The 20,258-nt window shown below is 25.5% G+C and overlaps 1 protein-coding gene across 2 annotated transcripts; it reads left to right on the top strand.

The window, feature by feature from the left end:
* Positions 1 to 1,116: 1,116 nt before the first annotated feature.
* LOC129964441 (erlin-2-B-like) lies at positions 1,117 to 19,839 on the top strand. Of its 2 annotated transcripts, none has more exons than XM_056079100.1 (13): positions 1,117 to 1,172; positions 2,255 to 2,356; positions 4,228 to 4,250; positions 4,399 to 4,479; positions 5,678 to 5,724; positions 5,828 to 5,889; positions 6,000 to 6,125; positions 10,293 to 10,425; positions 10,736 to 10,827; positions 13,823 to 13,912; positions 14,252 to 14,331; positions 16,476 to 16,628; positions 19,608 to 19,839. In XM_056079100.1, exons 2-13 carry the CDS (start codon positions 2,269 to 2,271, stop codon positions 19,659 to 19,661), a joined length of 1,029 nt encoding a protein of 342 aa, XP_055935075.1. In that variant the 5' UTR covers positions 1,117 to 1,172; positions 2,255 to 2,268; the 3' UTR covers positions 19,662 to 19,839. The 2 variants fall into 2 exon arrangements, with proteins under 2 accessions (XP_055935075.1, XP_055935074.1); XM_056079099.1 differs by having other exon boundaries at positions 1,117 to 1,340.
* The last annotated feature ends 419 nt before the right edge of the window (positions 19,840 to 20,258 follow it).

Below are 20,258 nucleotides of genomic sequence, written 5' to 3'. Positions count from 1 at the left end.
TAACCGGCTTGAAATTTGTTGTAAGAAATGTACAATATGTTAATATTGAAGATAGAAAAATAAACTAAATTAGCCAAATTAGGAATCTTAACTTTGCCTTCTAGCTTGTCGAGAAGAATTTTTTTAACTAATTTTAGCAATGCAATAGATGCGTTAATACAGTTTTGAATAAACTATGAAAATGGCTTGAATTTCATTACGATAGTCAACATTTTTCTGAAAACTGCATTCAAAAATATTTTTAAGTGAACCAAAGGAAGTGTATTTCTGTCAGATTAAGACAAGAGGCATATTTAGAAGAAATCGAATTATATGGTTAGGAAGACAGCACAGCCTCGAAGGTCACAGCAGCCAGCAAGCTGGATTGCCTTCCATCATCCTAGTTTGTGCATATGACGATACAGCATGGCACGTAGAAATATTCTGTAGACAAAGGATAATTTAAGCTTCATTACATAATAAAGAAAACTGGATATGCTCAATACAATCCGCCACAGGATTTTTAGATTCATGATAATGAATAAAATACCAGAATTTTGTGGCAAATTCTTGTTTTTCTGTCACATCAGTTAACGGCTTGCAGATTTAAAGGCATTTATGTCTTTAAATTTCATTGATTTGATTTGAATGCCATTTGATAAAACTTGCACATATAAAATAATCTTTTTATATATGCAAATAGGAATTAATTTTATATGGTCAAAGAATTTGATTATGTTGTATAACGCATTTAAGAGTGTTTTTTAATTAAAATGATTTTTTTTTGTAATATAATCTTAATAATATAATCTTGTGTGCTGATTGGCTAACTTTATTTTAATTTTAAAACAGAATATGCATTTAGTAAGACATTTTAAAAATTAAAATTCTAATTGAAAAACAGTCATATGGACTAACCTTTAAAAATTACTATAACAAAAATAATTCTCAATGAATTTGACAAGGATACGTCAAGTTATGTTTTAAGTGGTTTGACTTAAAAAGAACCGATGCTAAGCAATTTCAAGGATAATAGTAATCTATTAATTATAATCCATTCTTAATCGAAATACAAAAGATACGGTTATTGTGCTAACTGGATGATCATTTCTGAGAATCAGAAATTGTTATGAGATGTGAACTGAAGAAATTAGGAGGTGATAAGATGGATTTGGAAAATTTTTAAAGCTGAGGTGTATTTATAATATTTATTATCGTTATATTAAAATGTGGAAATATTCTTCATGCATAAACAGAAAAAACACAGAATTAACAAAAATTTTATCTATGTGTAGTAGCAATTGACAAAATAAATTTAATCTTCGTTTTCTAATTCATTTTCTCCGTGCGTTTCCTCTAATGTAAGATATGATAAATTATTTAATCTTCATTTTCACTTGTATTTATATTAGTCATTATGTATCAAAACTTTTTTATATATCATAAATATAATATTTAATAATTGTTTACTTTGTGCATGGCTGGGAGAAGTTGGAAGATATAATCTTATCTTTTTTCTGATAGTGAAATTGAAACTCCATTTAATTAATAACTTTAGGTGTAAACTTTTTTTAAATAGGTTAATAGGGATTTTTAGCTTCATGATAATGAATAAGCCATAATTTTGTGCAAATACTTGTTTTTCTATCATATTAGTTAATGCCGGCATTTATGTCTTTAAATATACATGCCGTCCTTTGCACTTATAAAAATTTATTTTATGTATGCAAGTTTGAATTAATTTTATATAAGAATTTAATTATGTTGTATAACTCATTAAAATGTGGCTTTTAATTTAAATGATTTTTCATGTAATACAACCTTGATTTAGTGTTAATGTGTGTTTTAAATAAATATCATAGTTTGACTTGATTTGTTATGAATTTTTTTGCTTTTTAAACGAATTTTCATATTCATGATAACTAGACATTTTTTCTACAGTTATATAATCTTAAAAACTCTAAATGGTAGTTTAAAATGCAAGCTTCATTTTGTATTGTAAGCTATGTTAGTTTTTGTGAACTCTTTATAGTTTTAAAATAAAAGATTTAAATTTGATATGTTTTATGATTCATGTATTCTGAATCAAATATAAATGTTTGCAAATATGTTGCTTAGATATTAAATAAAATAATTTACTAATATATGATTTCATTTTATATATATGTAGGAATCTAAAATGTAATAATTTAAAATTTTTATAAATCTTATGTTTATTTTTGGATGTTCTATAAAATATTAAGTTTTAATCACAAATGATTTTACTTTTCTTTAGATTTCATTTAAGTCATGACTACTCCATCTGCAGTAGTAGCTGCTGTTGCAGCTGTTATGTTATTTGTTATTTGTAACTTCTCTCTTCATAAAATTGAAGAAGGTAAAGGAATTTTAAATATTTGTCTTAATATAAAATTTTAAAGATGTGCATTCAAAACGCATAATATATGCTTTTATTATGTGGTGTATAGATAGGTGCAGATGTGCCAGTAGTTTTTTTTCTTTTGCTTAAATTTAGAGTTTGGCATAAATGTATCAGTAAGTCATTAAATTTCTCCTGCCTTATGGTTCTAATCTGTCGGATTTCAATCACCATAGTGACCTTACTATCTCATATCCGTTTATTGTATTTCTGTTTTTGTATAAATAGGTTGATTGCTTTTGAGAATAGATGTAAATAGTTAACCATGTATATGACATAAATTAACGACAAATATTATCTCGTTGATGACTTGTAAAGGAGATAAGCACATTTTTTTTCTGTGATAAAGCTCGTACTTTAAAATACATTTGTGGATTATTTTTTTTAGTTAAAGTCTGTCTCATAATTTATTGTTTGTCTTGTTAAATCTTCATCTTATATTTGAAATTGTAATTATTTTAATCTTAGAAAAAATTTCATTAAAAAATTCAATTTTGGAAAGGAAAAAAAAACTAATTTTTTTAAGTGCAATGCTTGAAAAATGTACTTTTTCTTCTAAAACTATAGATTTGCAAAAATTAATAAAATTGTCTCCAAATGAAAAGTTAGGTAATATTTAATAGTTTTTTGTTTTTTTTTCAAATGTTGAATGATACATTGGTGAAGTATTTAAACATATGTTCCATAGGATATTATAAAAATCATAAATATAGGTTCAGTTGAAAGTTTTTATAAAAAATTTTAAGGTCTTTCTATTTTTTGAAAAATTTGTTTTTAAAGTTAGCTTGTATCTGATATTAATCGTTTGGTTTTAGGAATTGTTTAAGCAACTTGCGTATTAAAATGTATGTTTAGCTTATTTATGTACCTTTAAATATGTGTAGATGTAGTGATTAGTACGCATATACAGAAGACTTGATGTAATATAAGGAACCGTGTATTTAGTGTTATGGGAAATTGCATTATTTAACAAATTTATTCAAGTTCAAATTTTCTTTAAATTGTAACTATCTATTGTAAGTAAGATGTTGCTTTTTAAAATCGCTTGACTGCTTGTATACAAACAATAGGTAAGTGTTTACATTTGAAAACTAAAACATTTTATAGCCTTTATATTTAATATAAGTTCATTATCAAACTTTATGAGAACATACAATTGTCAATCATATTATACAAGAGCATATGGTCATAAAAGTCCTCTTTAAATGTATAAAATCCATAATATAATCTATATTTTTCTAAAAATATCATTCTTATTACTACTCTTATTGGCCTCAAAAAACTGAAAAATACTATTCAATTTGTGGTTTAATTCAAATGAGTTCTTGATTTTATTTAATTATTTTTTCAGAGTTTGAGTAAAAAAGCATATTACTTCATGTAAATCCATAGACAGTATTTTAAAAATTTTATTACAGTTTTAAACTGTTTAATTGCAATCATCAGCTAACCACATATTAGCTCTATATATCAATCAACAATAAACTGAATATCATTTACTTATAGAAAAACACCATTTTTAATATTGATATGTTTTATATGTAATATTCTGGTATTGGAGTGTTTCATCAGTTGTATTTTCACAAAGCAATATAACGTTTTACTAGCATCCAATTCATATATTATTTCTTAATTCATCTAAATAAATCAGATAAAAATTGTCAATAGTTTGAAATGAACATAGTCATTATTGTAATACAGTGATGCTATCCGAGATTAAGCAACTTGCATGAAATTTTAAGATTTACAAGTTTTCTTTTAACTATGCTATTTTGTTACAAAGTTAATCATGTGATTTTTTATTTTTTTTAATTGTTTTTTTTTTGTAGGTCATGTTGGAATTTATTACAGAGTAAGTACTATTAGCCTATTATTTATTCTACAAAATTTGCATTCTCTTCTAACTTATTAGTAATAAATTATTTTTAAATAATATTTCTGAAAAGAATTAAGTCACTATGTATTTTTACTGTATTTTATTTATATATATATTTTTTAAGGGTGGTGCTCTTTTAAAAGAAACAAGTACGCCTGGATTTCATATGATGATTCCTTTCATTACTACATATCGCTCAATTCAGGTATATTAGAGTTCTTCTCTTAGAATCTGAATATTGTCATATTAATCTTATCTTTATGAACTCTAGGTTTTGTTTTAAGAATCATAATAATTCTTTTTATTCTCTATCAATTAAAATTTCAGGTTTTATTTATTGCTAAAACTTAATTTCTGTTACATATTAATGTAGTTTATAATATTGCATAATTATTTGAATAGTATTAAATTTTATTTATTTAACTAAGCTTTAATTAATTGCATTTTCAAGAAAAATAATATATTTCCAATCAAACAATAACTTCTTTTAACAATAAACTTCTGATTTCTATTTGAAGATATTGTTATATTCAAGAATGAGTTTTAACATCAATGTCTTATATATTGGAGCGTAAATGTATCTTTTTTCTTTCTATTTAATTGTGGTGTATGTATGTAGCTGGGATGTGTACTTATAATTATTAAAACTGTTTGATTCAAATACCATTTATATATCTAATCTTTTAATTATAGGTAAATTTAGTCGGTTATAACCTGTCATAGCAATGTTATTTAGGCAAGCTATTGATTAGATTATTGTGATAAACTAAACATTTTTAGCTTCTTTGCTGAAGAAAATGATTTAATTTGCATTTACAACATGAAAATAAAGTGTATTAAGAGAAATTAAGTGCATACAAAGCCCTACATGTTATATAAAATTTGTTTTTCTTAGTTTGTATTTCAATAAATAATAAGATTACCCCTGTTTCACCCAGCGTATAGTTGCTTATATACCATAAATTGATAAATATCAAAATTGTTTTTTAATAAAGGTCAAAATTGATTTTTTTTTTTTTAAAGTTATGAAAAGGATTTAAAATTTTTTGTGTGACCTTATATCTACCCTGCCCCTCTAAGTTAAACATCTCAGAAAAATACATTGTATTTTATAAATGAAGGAAAAAAAATTTCTGTGGCAAAGTATAGTAAAAAATGATTCCAATATAATAAATATAATTGTAAGTGAAAACTTTTTGAATAAAACAATTATTTTATTATATGTTTATCATATTTAAACAAAAAAGAAAAACAAATCACCTTAATAACAAAATCTCACTGTAGATTATAAGAGAAAATTATTTGTTATAAAATATTTATGCACTATCTCAATGTTCATTTAAAAAACAATGTAATTGTTTCTTATTTATAGCAAATTGTTCAAAATTGTGTAATTTTTTTAGGTTACATTACAAACAGATGAGGTGAAAAATGTACCTTGTGGCACAAGGTGAGAAGTCATGTTCTATCTACCATTAAATATATTATTTGTCATAAGGAATTAAACTATTTATACTATATTTATTATAAATACTTCTCTTTTCCCTCTACAGTGGTGGTGTTATGATATATTTTGATCGAATAGAAGTTGTAAACATTCTGACAGCAACCAGTGGTGAGTGTTCTGATTTTATTATCTATGTTATTATATTTTGAGTCTGGTTATGTAAGTGTGTCATATTATTTATTACTTTTACAGTTTTAATTTCTTGTTTTTCTTTTCAGTATATGATATTGTTCGAAATTTCACAGCTGATTATGACAAAGCATTAATATTCAATAAGGTCCATCATGAGTTAAATCAATTCTGCAGTGTCCATAACTTACATGAAGTCTATATTGATTTGTTTGGTAAGTTCTTAATAGATCTGTATAGGCATTTAACATCCATTGAAATAGATTCATATTTTTATATATTATATTACAAATGTATTATAAACATGAGAGGAAAGGCATTTAATATTCTCATCAGAAGTCCTTTCTTGTTTTAAATTAACTTTTTTTTTACTTTAATGTGTTTATTATGATTTTTTTAATACTACTTTTACATAAAAAAAAGAAAGTCTTATTTGCATTTTTGCCTTTATCTAATTCTTTTTTATCTATTTATAGTGTTTGTGCATGATTCATTATTTTCATTAATAGTTTTGTTTGTGATGTGCAATGTATGTAACAATATGCCATCTATGCATTTCATTGGAATTAAAAATAAATACTTTGAAAATATGAATGTGTGTGTGTGTGTGTGTGTGTGTGTGTGTGTGTGTGTGTGTGTGTGTGTGTGTGTGTGTGTGTGTGTGTGTGTTATTGCCCTTCAAAATGTAACTCTTTTTAAAAAAATTCAAAATTAGATATATAGGACAGCTTATATAATTTTAGTTGAGTACTATTAAAATTTAGAAATGTTTTAGTATTATAGCAAACTGTCTTTAATAGTTTTGCAGAAATTTGCCCTTCAAAAAATTGAAATTGAATTGATTATTTTTGTCATATTGTTTCTTAAACTTTGACTAGACAAGATTCCTTAATTATTTATCATCTTGTCTGAAATGGTCAGTCCCTTCTTGTCAAAACCTAAACATCTTTTTAAGGCTAATGAAAGAATTTATAGGTTGTCATGATGATGATAAGTTGTAAATTTTGCAAACTTAAACAGCATCTTATAAACATTTTTTTTTTTTTTTTTTTTTTTTTGAGGAAATGGAAAATCATTGAGAAAGTCAAAAAAAAAAAAAATGACAGGGCTGGTACATAAAGGGCACTAGAAGTTGTACTAAAACCAGCCTAATGGCTTTATAAAAAAGTCCTATTTGTCACAGGATATGACCCATTTTCTTCTTCCCTTAATTTTAACCTATTTGATTGTGAATTTTGCTTGTAGAGAAATTGAATGTCCTCATCCAATATAAAAATCGTTTTGCTCTTTCTTGGCACCTAAGGAAACATTCATCTTCACTAGAAAATTTTTGGTATGCAAGAATTCTTAGCAATCTACCATAAAAAAAAAATCATAAACTTAATTTATTATAATGAAACTTTTCTCTGATTAGAATAATCATATCAACATGTAATAGTTTTAATATTTCCCTCGTTTTATTTAGAATACATCCTTAATCCCTCTTTAATATCCAATTTTTATATAATTTTATCCCTAACTTTTAAATTAGTCTTGTAATATAATATTACTCATTTTGTTTTGTAAAAGAGATATAAGCAATACTGTAGTTATCAACAATGTTCTTATTTATAGCTACAATATAATGTTCATTCATTTAATATTTTTGTATTCAAGATATTGTAATTTTTTTATCATTGTTATCAATGTAATTTTTTGATTTTTAAATAAACCTGCATCTGTATCTACATGCATAGAGACTACCTGAGCTATAGAATTGAAGATGTAGTACTATTTTAAGAGGAATTTCCCATGAGTTGATATATTTCAAATTTAAATTTTATAGTAATAGTTATATAGCTTTTTATAAATGTTCAAATATGCTGTGTGTTTATAAATGAAATGCACAACTTTAAATATTATTAAATTATGTATCATAAATAATAGTAAATTTTATAACTTGTTTTCATTATTTGCATAAATATTTGGTTTGTAGCAGGGGTGTTTGTGCTCCGGGGAAACCCCGGAATTCCAGGGATTTTGAACTTCGATACCTGGAAATTCCGGGGATCGTCGTTCAAAAGGAAGTAGGAATAATAATGAATTATTTATTTTGATCTGGGTAATTTTGTTTGCTTTGAAAGCAGAAAACGCAAGGTCAGTGTGTGTGGTGAAAACTTTTCCTTTCTTTCTCCAAAGGCAGTGATAATGCGTGAAAAGGGAAAAAAAACTTCTTTTTTGTTCTTTCCTTATTGCGAGTTATGACTCATTCCCCCGGTTCTCGGACATTCTCTTCTGAATTCTTTTCGGCAAGTAGGCGCGGCAGAAAAAAAAGGGAGAGACTTCGTTCGACCAGATGTGCGATCACGTGACCTGGGTTCAAAGGTCTTAATTTTGCAAAATTAATGGTTATTAATTTTGCAAAAAAAAAAGTAATTCATCGGACTTTTATAATTAGGTCATTCAATACTTCATAATCGTAATTTTTTATTTCTCCCTCCCCCCCCCCCCCCTTCTCGAAACTCCAAAATGTCGGTAGTAAGTCCGTAAAAGTTTCAGGGGATTTTTTGGGGTCCCACAAACACACCTGTTGTAGTTTCATATGTATTAAAAAATTAAAATCGTATGGGTACTTTGTTTTAATTACTTTGCAAAGGCGTCAATAGCTAATATAAAAGTGAATTCCATAGGTATTTGAATAGAATTTGAGCTAGATCACAACATTTTGCATCAGTGATAGAAATTACCAGTTTTCTTTTGGAAGATGGTATGAAGTCTCTTCAGAAATTGTGGGATAGCTTTCTTTTAAAAGTAATAGACATCATTTCAGCAAATGGCAACTTTATATAATATTATATCTTAAAGCATTAATAAATTAAGTAGGTTATAAACCTGTTTAAACATTGAATTTCAATGAGTTGGTGCAGAGTTATAATCCAGTTGGTAAACACAATAAATTTGATGACTCCATTTTCTATTATTTAAAGGTGTCTGAATACTTTTAATTGTGTAGAACATATAATGTTACAATATTAAGGCATATTATATAATTTTAAATAATATCAATTTGTGTAAAAAATAAATATCATTTAGCTTCTCTTTTTTAAGTCAAATAATAAACTTGAAACTACTGTTGAAGTACTGCTCATTGCAGTGCCCATATCTTTCTGAATTTCAATTGAGTTTCATTGGAATTTGTATTTATAAATTGATGTCTGTATTATTTCTTGTATATAAGTTGCTTTGAAATTATGAAAGAGAAAATTAACACATATTCACAACTAAAATTTATTTTATATAAAAAAAAAATTGTATTTCTAAGAATATTGAAAGTATTTGCTTCCAAATTTAATCATAAATATTCATGACATATTATTCATATTCTCTAAATTTCGTATGTTTGGTTGAAAACTTTGCATGTGGTAAGCATTAAAAAAAAGCTGGAAACATTTGAGTTTTAAATTAAACCTTTATATTTTCCTGAATAATCAACATGTTATTTTTAAGAAAATGCATTTTATAAATATTGTACACTGCAAATGAAAGTTGTTAATGTTCATTAACTCTCTGTGAAATGGTATGAACCTAAATCACTTCTTTCATTAGATTCCAGTTGGTCCTCTAAATACCCCTCTTGTGACTGAATCTTCATTGTAAAATGTCTGTTCATATGTATTCTTTTTACGTGGTCATGCATATTTTTCAAATGTTTTTTGTCAAACTTTACTTTATATATTAAAAAATTGTGCAAATAAAATGTGTATGTTAAAATGTTGGTGTTGAAATTTTCATGGAGAATTACAATAATTTTCAAATATTATTAAAATCTTTTCCTGATAATTAAAAGGTATTTTTGTTAAACTTTTTTTGGTTAAGGATTTGGATTGTTCCAATCCATGATGAATTTTGTATTTATTTGAAGCGGAGAATACCTTTATCTAGTAATACAACTAAATACTTTCTGGCTTCAAATTTTGTATAGATTCATGAAACACATTGGAAATGTGCCATCTAGTGGAATAGGAATATTTTAGTAGGTTTATTTTGAAGAACAGGGATAAAAAAAATTATTGCTTATTTATATAGGAAAGTAGTAGTAAGTATTGTAAATAAATATTATTGTTTTCAACTGCATTGTGTTGCTATTAATATGATTTTAAATTTCGCATTTCATCATATATACCATTTCTGTTCGATATACAAAAAAATTACAAATGGTTAATCTGTTTAGATATATCACTATTGAACTGTAACTTGGCATATAGAATATTTATTTGTAAACTGTGTTATTATACAATTTATTATTCTTTAAACTGTCAAATATCAAGATAATTTTATTTTATTGTTGGATAGTGTCATCCGTAATTCATATTTGTTTCTAAATATGTTTTACAATATTTTAGATCAGATTGATGAAAATTTAAAAACAGCACTTCAAAAAGATCTGAACAACATGGCTCCTGGTTTATTCATTCAAGCTGTAAGAGTTACCAAACCCAAAATTCCTGAAACGATCAGAAAAAATTATGAGCTTATGTAAGTGGAATTTGATTGGAAATTTGTTTATTTGAACTTTCTGTATTTCCATTTATTTGTCAAGTATCATTTATCGCTTTTCTTGTTCAAGCGTATTTTGATGCATAAAAAATATTTAAATTTAATTTTATTTCACGTTCAGAAATCTAATGCATTTCGGATTTTATTAAAATTTTCAAAATTTAAGAAAGTCTTTCAAAAATGAAAAAGATTCTTCCATGCATATAAATTATGTTAATAACATACATGTATTCACTGATTTGTTTATTTTATCAGTATTTCATATTTATGTTATATATTTTCTTTCAAGGGAGGGTGAAAAAACAAAGTTATTGATTGCTGTTCAACGTCAAAAAGTTGTTGAGAAAGATGCTGAAACAGAAAGGAAGAAAGCTGTTATTGGTATGCTTAGAAAAAATTCTTGATATATATAATATGTGTGTATTCTCTTTGAAATGTGCATATCAGTCCTATATGTAAAGCGAATTCATTTATTCATTCACTGACTCACTTACTTATCAAGAAATCTCCCAAACTACTGAGACTAGACAATCACAATCTTTTAATTTGGCTAAAGGTTACTTTCTAGTAGGTGCTAACTAAGAAAGGATTTTTCAAAATTTTAAATAGTATTTTATTTAAAAGCTACTTAAATTTTAATGTTGCTTCATAATAACTTTGTAGCATTTTATAGCTTAGAAACTATTTTTTTTTATTTTCATCTAATAGTGAAAAATTAGTTTTTCAATAAGTAAGTGAATTTCAAAGTGAATGATGATTGCTGCTGCAGATAATATGTTATGGATAATAGATTCCCGATTTTTTTTTTTTTTTTTTTTTGTTGTTGTTGTTGTTGTTGACAGTTTTTTTTAATTTTATGTTCAATGTTTTATTTCATAAATATTTTTGTGATGGTTTTTTCAGGATTACCACAGAATTGGAAAGATACAGGGAATTTAAGATTCGTCTAAAAAAACAAGGAAAATGTTGGAAAACTTAGAAGTTTTCATAAAAATCAAAGTACAGCGAATTTTAAGTTTCTTTTTTTCCCATCTAAAATGTGTGGATTTGTAAAGATTGCAGGAAGAAAAGATCGTAGTCATAGTTCCAAAAATGAAACATTTGCAGCTGTGTAATTGATTATGTATTTAATATAGGTTGGACAGATAAAAATATCAATCTTGACTTTGCTGAGTAGGTTGTAGATGTTCTGTAAAATCTATTTGCTGCGTACTGCTCACTTTGTAAGAAGATAATAAGTTTAAATGATATGGAAAAATGGGAACATACTAATCATGCCAACAAAGGAAATCATACAAGACTACATGCTAGTTCAAAAAATGTCATCATTGATTGAACTTTGTCTAAAAGGAATACAGGAGATTATGACATGTCAAGTCTGAAAAGGTCAAATTTGATGTGGGAAGAGGGGGAAAAAAACTGATCTCAAATTTTTTAATTCAAGAACAATAATTTAAAACTTTATTTTTATGGCCATTAAAATATGTTGAATCACATATTATTTTTATGGCCATTAAAATATATTGCATCACATATATCCTTTAATGCATTCAATGATATATCAGAAATCTTTTCACATATGTTCGTGGATAGTGAAATAGCCAAAAAATTAGTTAGGTCATAAAAAAAATGTCATAGATTATTTGTTATGGATTAGCACCATTTTTTCAATTGATACTTACAAAATCTTTAAACAATAAGAAAACCTATTATATCCTTTAATAAAGCTTTGAACTGCATTTCACAGTAAGGCCAAATGAATCTTATAGTAAGATATATAGTGTAAATCATCCAATCAAATCTCCACAAGATATTGGAATTCAGTACTTTTAAGTATACCACTGCTCAAGAACTGGTTTGGGAATTTTAAAGTTATATCAAGTTTGAACAAACAGCTATTTTTAAAAATTAGTACAATGAATTTCAATTAAAAACATATTGATTTCAATTAACTTTTGAATAACTGGTTATGATATGAATTTATAATTATGAACAAAGAAATTGTTTGACATAAAGGATTATGCATTCCTCACAAAACAGTAAAAACACATGGCGATGGCACGTACTTATTCTCCTTCCTACCCTATTTAGTTGTCTCGCACTTCTCCATTTCTAAGAATTTCAGAGGAGAACTTGGGAAATAGTTGATGATTCTGTAAATGACACCAGATAGAGTTAGTAGAAATAAAAGTAGTTATAAATTCAAGTATTAAAAAAATTATGAAGTTTCAACTTCAAATATTAAGGTTATCTGATGGCCACAAGATGGCAGTTGAAGATATAAATATAGGCAAAATCAATCAGATTGAACCACATTGTTGGTTGGAAGCAATACTGCCTTTAAGAAATAAAAGGACGGTGTCCCTAGATTTAGGAAAAAGGTTTACCATCTCCAAGAGATTGCTGAGCCTGAAGAGTTAGTGCATGCTCTACTGGATAGTAGAATGTACAACAATTAGCCATATAAAAGCCTGTCAGTGTTGTGGAGTGGTTGATTGCACATTCTATCTTATCTGCTTTACAATAATATTTCAAAAGTGGTTAAAATTTGGGCTAGCATTATAAGTTGTATGTCCAACAACTGGAGAAGATTCAAGTGCTTTACTTAGCAATGGTCTGAGACTCCTTATGATATAGACTTCAGTACATCACCCAAGTGAGACAATATGACATCTATGGAATTACTTTTGAATTCATAAGGCATTGGAGGAAGTCAAAAGAATACAGTTTACAGGAGATTTTAACAAAGGGCACTAATTTAATACCATTGGCTAAATCAACAAATCCTGATAACAACCAGCAGTCACCACAGATCGATTAACCAATGGTATATGAAGCAAATTACTCTTATATAGTATCCCAACCCCCAAATTATTCTTGCCTTATCAATTTTGGATAATCTGTTTCTTCTTTTTTATGCCAATAAAAGGTTATAGAGGACAAAAATTAAAGGAAAGATTTATATAAGCAATTAAGGAAAAAAAGAATTGAGGGAATTTGCTTCATAATATGGACATAAAGATTTCTAAATCAATAGAAAGGCTATTAAAAATATATATTCAAAGTCACTTTGAGATTAATAGATTGTCAGTGAATTAAGACACTTAAAATTAAGAGATTGGGTATTAATGAATATACTCAAAATTCTGGAAATTCATAGAAAAGCCGTTTAAAATATGTTCAGTCATTCCAAGTTAGAGAATTTTGTTATATAAATAGCAAATCATTCATTCATGTCCAAAGTATCATCCTTTTTTTTTTTTACCCCCTTCCTTTCTTAAAAAAAAATATATTGATTTTAAACAATGTAAAAAGCTGATTTATATAAAATGGTCAAAAAAAATTTTCTCTTAAAGATTTGATGTTTCCTTTACAGAGGCTCAAAAAAATGCTGAAGTGGCCAAAATTCAATATGAACAAAAAATTATGGAAAAAGAATCATTAAAAAAGATGTCCCTGTTAGAAGGTAATTTTAAAGTTATCATGTTGATGATGTAAAGAAATTTAAATAATAATTTATTGTATTTGGCAATTTTCAGGTGCTGTTTGATTATTTATGAAAATTATTTTTACTAATATGATAATGAGATTTTTAAAATTAAAATTAGCAGTATTTTAAGATTAATTCTAAAAATTAGTTTTACATTTTCTTAATTTTAAAATAAGCATAATATTAAGAAATTATCTATGTATTTTCTTGGCAAATTTCTTTTAAAATTTTGATATTCCCTTTTGAAATATTTATATATAATAGGAAATATTTGTTTGCTTTTATTTTTTACCATCCATGTTTTTATTCTGCTAGATGAAATGGCTTTCTCTAGAGCAAAAACTAGAGCTGAATCCGAAGCATACTATAAGAAGCAATTAGCAGAAGGAAATAAGGTAATGTATCGTGTGAACAAACATTTTTATGAATAAAAAAAATGGCTGACTAATATAATTTATTATAAAACCAATGTTTTTTTTAAAAACATTTAAGTTGTTGCTTATTATTTTTTTAAATTATTATTTATTGCTTATTATTTTTAAAGTTATTATTTATTAATAAACATTATTTTATATTAATGCACTGAATGAATTGATTGGATTTCTAAAAGCTGCATTGCAGCATTTATAAATATAGCATTTATAGAAGCTATATTAGTATAAATGATTTTGCTGTACGAGACCAAAATGCATTGCAACGTTGAAACAATTTTAGGCTTTACTTGAGAATTTGTAATTGCTGATTTGCAAATATGGTTGTCAGAGTGTGCAAATTCAAAGTTCTAAATCTTTGGGCATAACTGGAAGAAAAAGTGGTTGTACTTGAAGATTTAATAATGTGTGTTATTTATTGAAGTTTAAATAAAAAATGTATATAAAAAGAATAAAAGAAAAATAAGTAATTTTTACATTATGGATCTAATAGTCAAAATATTGGGTTGCAAAATGATATTAGCATGATATAGCAACAAGTGTGGCTTAATTGCAGATGAGTTATTCAGCTGTCCTTATTTTCTTAGGATGTTTAGGATCATATGTTTCAAATTCTTTAATTATGACTTGTTTTTATTCAGTTGATTAAAAAAAAAACTTGTCAGTTTTCTATGAAATTTGGCGAGTGGCAAGTTGAAGTTTTGGTGGGGGAAAGTTGTTAATCTTGGTGAAAACTGTTGTTTTGAACAAATCATGTCATGTTGCTACTTTGCTCTATTGTCTTCTTTTATGAAAATAAAATAAAATAAATTATCAATTTTTTATAGTAGTGGTATGTGAAACAGAATTCGTTCTTTACATCTGGTAATACATACTTCTTTAAAAATATATACATGTTTTAAACTGCATCTGTAATTCAATGAATGTTATTTTAAAATGGGAATTGGATAATATAATCTGAAATCTTTTACTGAGAAAGAATTTTTTTCTTTTTAGTTTTAATATATGTTTCTTATAATTTTATTTATAAAAATAAATGTTAGTGTTATTTTTTTTTAAGATATACTATTTTATTCAGTATATTATAATAACATAATATACTTAAAATTTTTGCTATCATTCAAATTTTTGATTTCAGTGATATGATGTAAGTTTTAAGTTATTGTAAAGTTTTAGTAATTTATATATTAAATTTATAATGTTATAAATTATATATATATATATATATATATATATATATATATATATATATATAATTAGTAATTATTGTAATTTATAATTAGAGTAAATTTATTTTAGATATTGTCAAACAGCAAAGAAACAACCCCTGTGTTGAGTCATTTTTAATTACTCACAATCTCATTTTTGAATTTAACTATGGCATTATAAAATGTTTTTTAATAGAGGGATAAGCAGTGTTATCATATTAATATTAATTTTGATTTCAAAATTTTCCTTGTACTTTCCATCGTTATAATATTAATTTTGTTATATTATATTAATTTTGTTTTGTTATCGTTATAATATTATTTTTTTAATCAAAGTAGCAACATGACGTTACATATTAATATTAATTTTGATTTCAAACTTTTCCTAGTACTTTCCATCATTATAACTATACAAATAAAGAAATTTTAATCCTTCTTGCTTTATTAGAAAAAATTTTGATGCTATAAATATTTTTATTCAATTTCTTTAATAATTAAAGACGATTATTATATTTTGCTTAAAATATCAAGGGTGGGGGACATTAATATTAAGTTCTCTATTTTGATATCATTTAATTATAATAATAGGTTATTTTTATTGAAATTTTTTTTTCAGATATTCTAAAAATGTTAATTTATGTATGTTCACTAATTTGTCAACAATGTGCTTGTCTTGTATGTTTTTATGTTAGTTTATACTTAAAGAATTCCATTTTATATGTAAATGTAGATGATTGTAGATACTTTTGGCTTCTTGTAAACAATTTTAAATTTGAATTAAAAACAATTTTCATAATTATCTTAATCTAGATAGCTTAAAAATTATTTATCTGTAATCATTATTAATATTTTTTTATTTTCCATTGATTGTTCTTATAATAATTATTTTTTGTATTACAGTTGCTTCTTACCCCAGAATATTTGGAGCTGAAGAAATTGGAAGCAATTTCTCAAAACAGCAAAATATATTTTGGAACTGATATTCCTACTATGTTCATGGATTCTAGTCATGTTTCTTCTCAGGACAAGAAAGTCGCATCCAGTTTGGGCATGGTAAAATTTAAATTCTATACTTCATTTAACAATTTTTAAATCATCTTTTTTAAAAATAATTCCAAAATAATGGTTGTAACCATTTACTTGCTTTTATAAAGTAAGACCAGATCAGTTTTTCTTTACAATTAGATAGTTAGTAGTATGTGTTCCTTACGCTCATTTTCCCATAGTGTTTCATATTCACCATGGCTCCCAAGGGTCTTAAAAAGTCCCTAAATATCAGAATCCTTTAAGAGCCTATAAAAAGGCCTTAATTTTTGTATCAAGATTCTTAGAAAGAAAAGCCCGTCTTCTGTTCTGAGGTCTTATTTCTTCCTTACTTGAACATCTATCATGAAAATTTATGAAAATGCAAACTTTTTTTTTTACCTCATATAACCGAAAATTCTGAGGTGAATGTGACCTTTATCAAGTTTATTTTCTACATATTCAGCAATCAATACAGTGAATCAATCTATAAAGTTAGGGAGGAGGTGGTAGGGAGCATCCATGTGTTTTGTGGTGGATGCTAAAAGGTCACAATGACAATTTTTGATTTAAAATTGCAATACCAAATATTTATTTTGAAGATGCTAAAAAATGATTTTAAAAAATTGCTATGTAATTTCAGAATAGTTAAGTGTGTATGTTCTGTTAATCCAAAAAATGTTAGCTTCAAATAATTGTAACTTATCATAAATTTAAAAATATATTGTCTCATTTAGTGGGAATTCAGTATATAAGAGAAAATAAATGTGAATATATATTGATTTATTTAATTTTTTTCGAAATAAAATAATGATATTAAAAGCTTCACAATTTCTGATATATGATCCATTAAAAACAATTAGTGTTACATTTTTTTTGTGTGTGTATGTGTAGGGGGAAAGTAGTAACTTCATTAAATTGTAGAAATAATATAGAAATGGATTTTTCTTGTAATAAAAGAATCAGAATTGAAAATCTTAAAGAGCAGTCTTTTATTGCCCAACAAAATATAATTGATTACTTGAAGCATTCTGAAAATTCAATTTGCCATGAAGTTACAAAGGAACTAATATTGTCTATAACAGGGCCAAGACATTAATATTTTGCTTATCTTGAGGATCTAGGGAGGGACCAAAAAAAAGGAATAGGAATTTTTATTGATCATTTAAATAAAATAAAAAAAAGTTACTTACAAAATGCAGTTGAAAAATTGGGAAAATTCTAAAAAATTAACAGAGAAAGCTGAACTACAAATTATACAAAATATCCTGTCAATTAAACATTTTTTTTTTCCACCCAACAAAAGAGAAAATATCATATTTAGAAAGTATTAAAGAAAAGTTCACTGTTTAAAAAGTAAAAAGAAACATTTATCTCCCCCAACCTTTTGTAATGGTGGAATTTTTTTTTTTTTTCTCCTGGTGCAATTCTGCATATTTAAACATCAACTTTACACACACATGTCTGAAAAAGAAAGAAAGAAAGAAAAAAAAAAAACTTTAGTGTGCTTTATGCTTTTATGGAGAATACAAGTGCAATGAAAACATGAATAACACTCATGCTGGTGAAAAATTATTCACAATTGATAAATTTTTAGAATCTCAAATTATACATTTTTCTTTTGAAGTTTAATTTTTGTTTTATTTTATTATTTGTAAAGGTAACAAAATATTATTGTAATCTGGATAGAAATTTTTTATTCTATCATTTTTGTCAAAACTTGTTAAATTAATTGCTAATAATGCATCAAAGCTCTGTATTCCAAATTGCCTTAAAAATATTGAGAGTTGCCTTAAAAAAAGCATTAAACATACCTTCCGACATTTATTTAATATCTGCAGTTACCACAGGGATTAGGTGAAAATTAGGGAATTGCAGAGATATAAAAAGCTATAAAAAACTACAAAACATACAAAAATAAACACTGAATATACCAGATAGTGAAATTTAATTGTTATCTGAAATGCTGGATGGCAGTGTATATAGTTAAAGTAATTTGGCATGGTTACCAAAAAAAAAAAAAAAATCTTGTTTCAGCATGGATATAAAAACACTGGAGTTGCTTCTCATAGCAAAAATTAATATGAAAATTTTTGTTATGCTGTTAAACTGAACAATGATGACTTAAGAAAAGCAAAAATGCTTTTCAATGTAAATGTATGAAATGTAATGAAACAAAATTGTAAATATCTAACAAATAACATTATTGTATTTGACCTATAAAATTGTGTTAGGTGATTTTTTTTAAAAATTATTTTACTTATATATTCAGTTAATAATAAAGGCTATTAAATAATATTGAATAATGTTTGAAAATATCTGTTCTTTAATAATTTATTAATACTATATATAATATATTGCTAAAAAGTGCTGCTGATGACTGGCTAACCAATGTTGGAGGCTGTACTTAAACTTTTATACAGGAAAAGTGTGAGAAGCCTATTATCATAATCTTGTGGATTCCACTTATTTATTTTTTGAACTTTTATTTTTGCTGAATTCAGTATTATTACTCAAATTCAATATTCAGAAATTGAAAAATATTGTTTGCTTTAAAATTTTTAAAATGTGCAATAGCACATGGAACAATCAGTGTATAAAAATTTTCTGTTTCATTGCTTTTCAAAAGATTTTGCATATTTTGAAAAGATGATTATCTTTTCAAAACATGATAAGCCACACAAAAATGGTTTGAAAGGATATGTAAAAAAAAGGAGTAAGAGAAAAGAAAAAATCATCATTCTATTAAAAATTTTGAAATATTGCATATTAAATTTACTAATTTGATGCTAAGCTTTCTTGTAATACAAATGACATTCTTCTTTAAATACCACAATTTATCTATTGGATTCTGTATTTGAATTCCTTTAAAACATTTCTCTCAACAATCCACAGTTAGGCTTTAAAATTGATTGGAAATTTTAAAATAAACATAGTTATGAAGTATGATGTTGAATTATAGAATATTAATAAATGAATAGTAAGTATTTAATAATTTTTGTATTTTAGGAAGATTCATCCAGTAAAATAATTGATAATGAGCTCAGAGAAACTTCATCATGAAAAAGCATTTGAAAAGAAGATTGTTTAAAGCTGCACATAAATTATGTGAAATAAGATTCTGATGTTGGAGTGGTATTTGTGAAATTCCTGTGATTATAAATGTTTGGAACATTGTCATTATTCTAAATGTCAACATTTTGTAATTTTATATGAAAAATTAAAGAAATTCACTATTAAATGTTTGTGTTTTGCTCATATCCAGCTCTGTTTTTACAAATGAACTTAAATAACTATTTTTCTACTACAATAAATATTTTTGATTTAAATGCTCATTACTGATTTATTAAATGACTTGAGGTAAATCAGGGTAAGTGCTGACTAAAATTTAAAAAATGCGAGTTTTGACATTAATATTTTTTTTTCAGACAGAATTATGAAACTTTAATAAGATATAATTTCAGTTGAATTAGCCTAATGAAATGATTCTTTTTCCTCAAAATTATTGTTGGCACATGAATGAAATACCTACATAATCTTTCAAAGGATCTTTATAAATGTGATGCTTTTATTTGTAGTATAGTAGTTAAAAATTAAATGTGTATATAAAAGTAATAAATAAATGAAATTTGTTCTGTTTATTGACTTAAATCAAAATTT

This window comes from Argiope bruennichi, chromosome 1 (genome assembly GCF_947563725.1).
Source record: "Argiope bruennichi chromosome 1, qqArgBrue1.1, whole genome shotgun sequence".
In the NCBI taxonomy this organism is placed as follows: Eukaryota; Metazoa; Arthropoda; class Arachnida; order Araneae; family Araneidae; genus Argiope; species Argiope bruennichi.
This window is presented reverse-complemented; position numbering and strand designations above follow the sequence as displayed.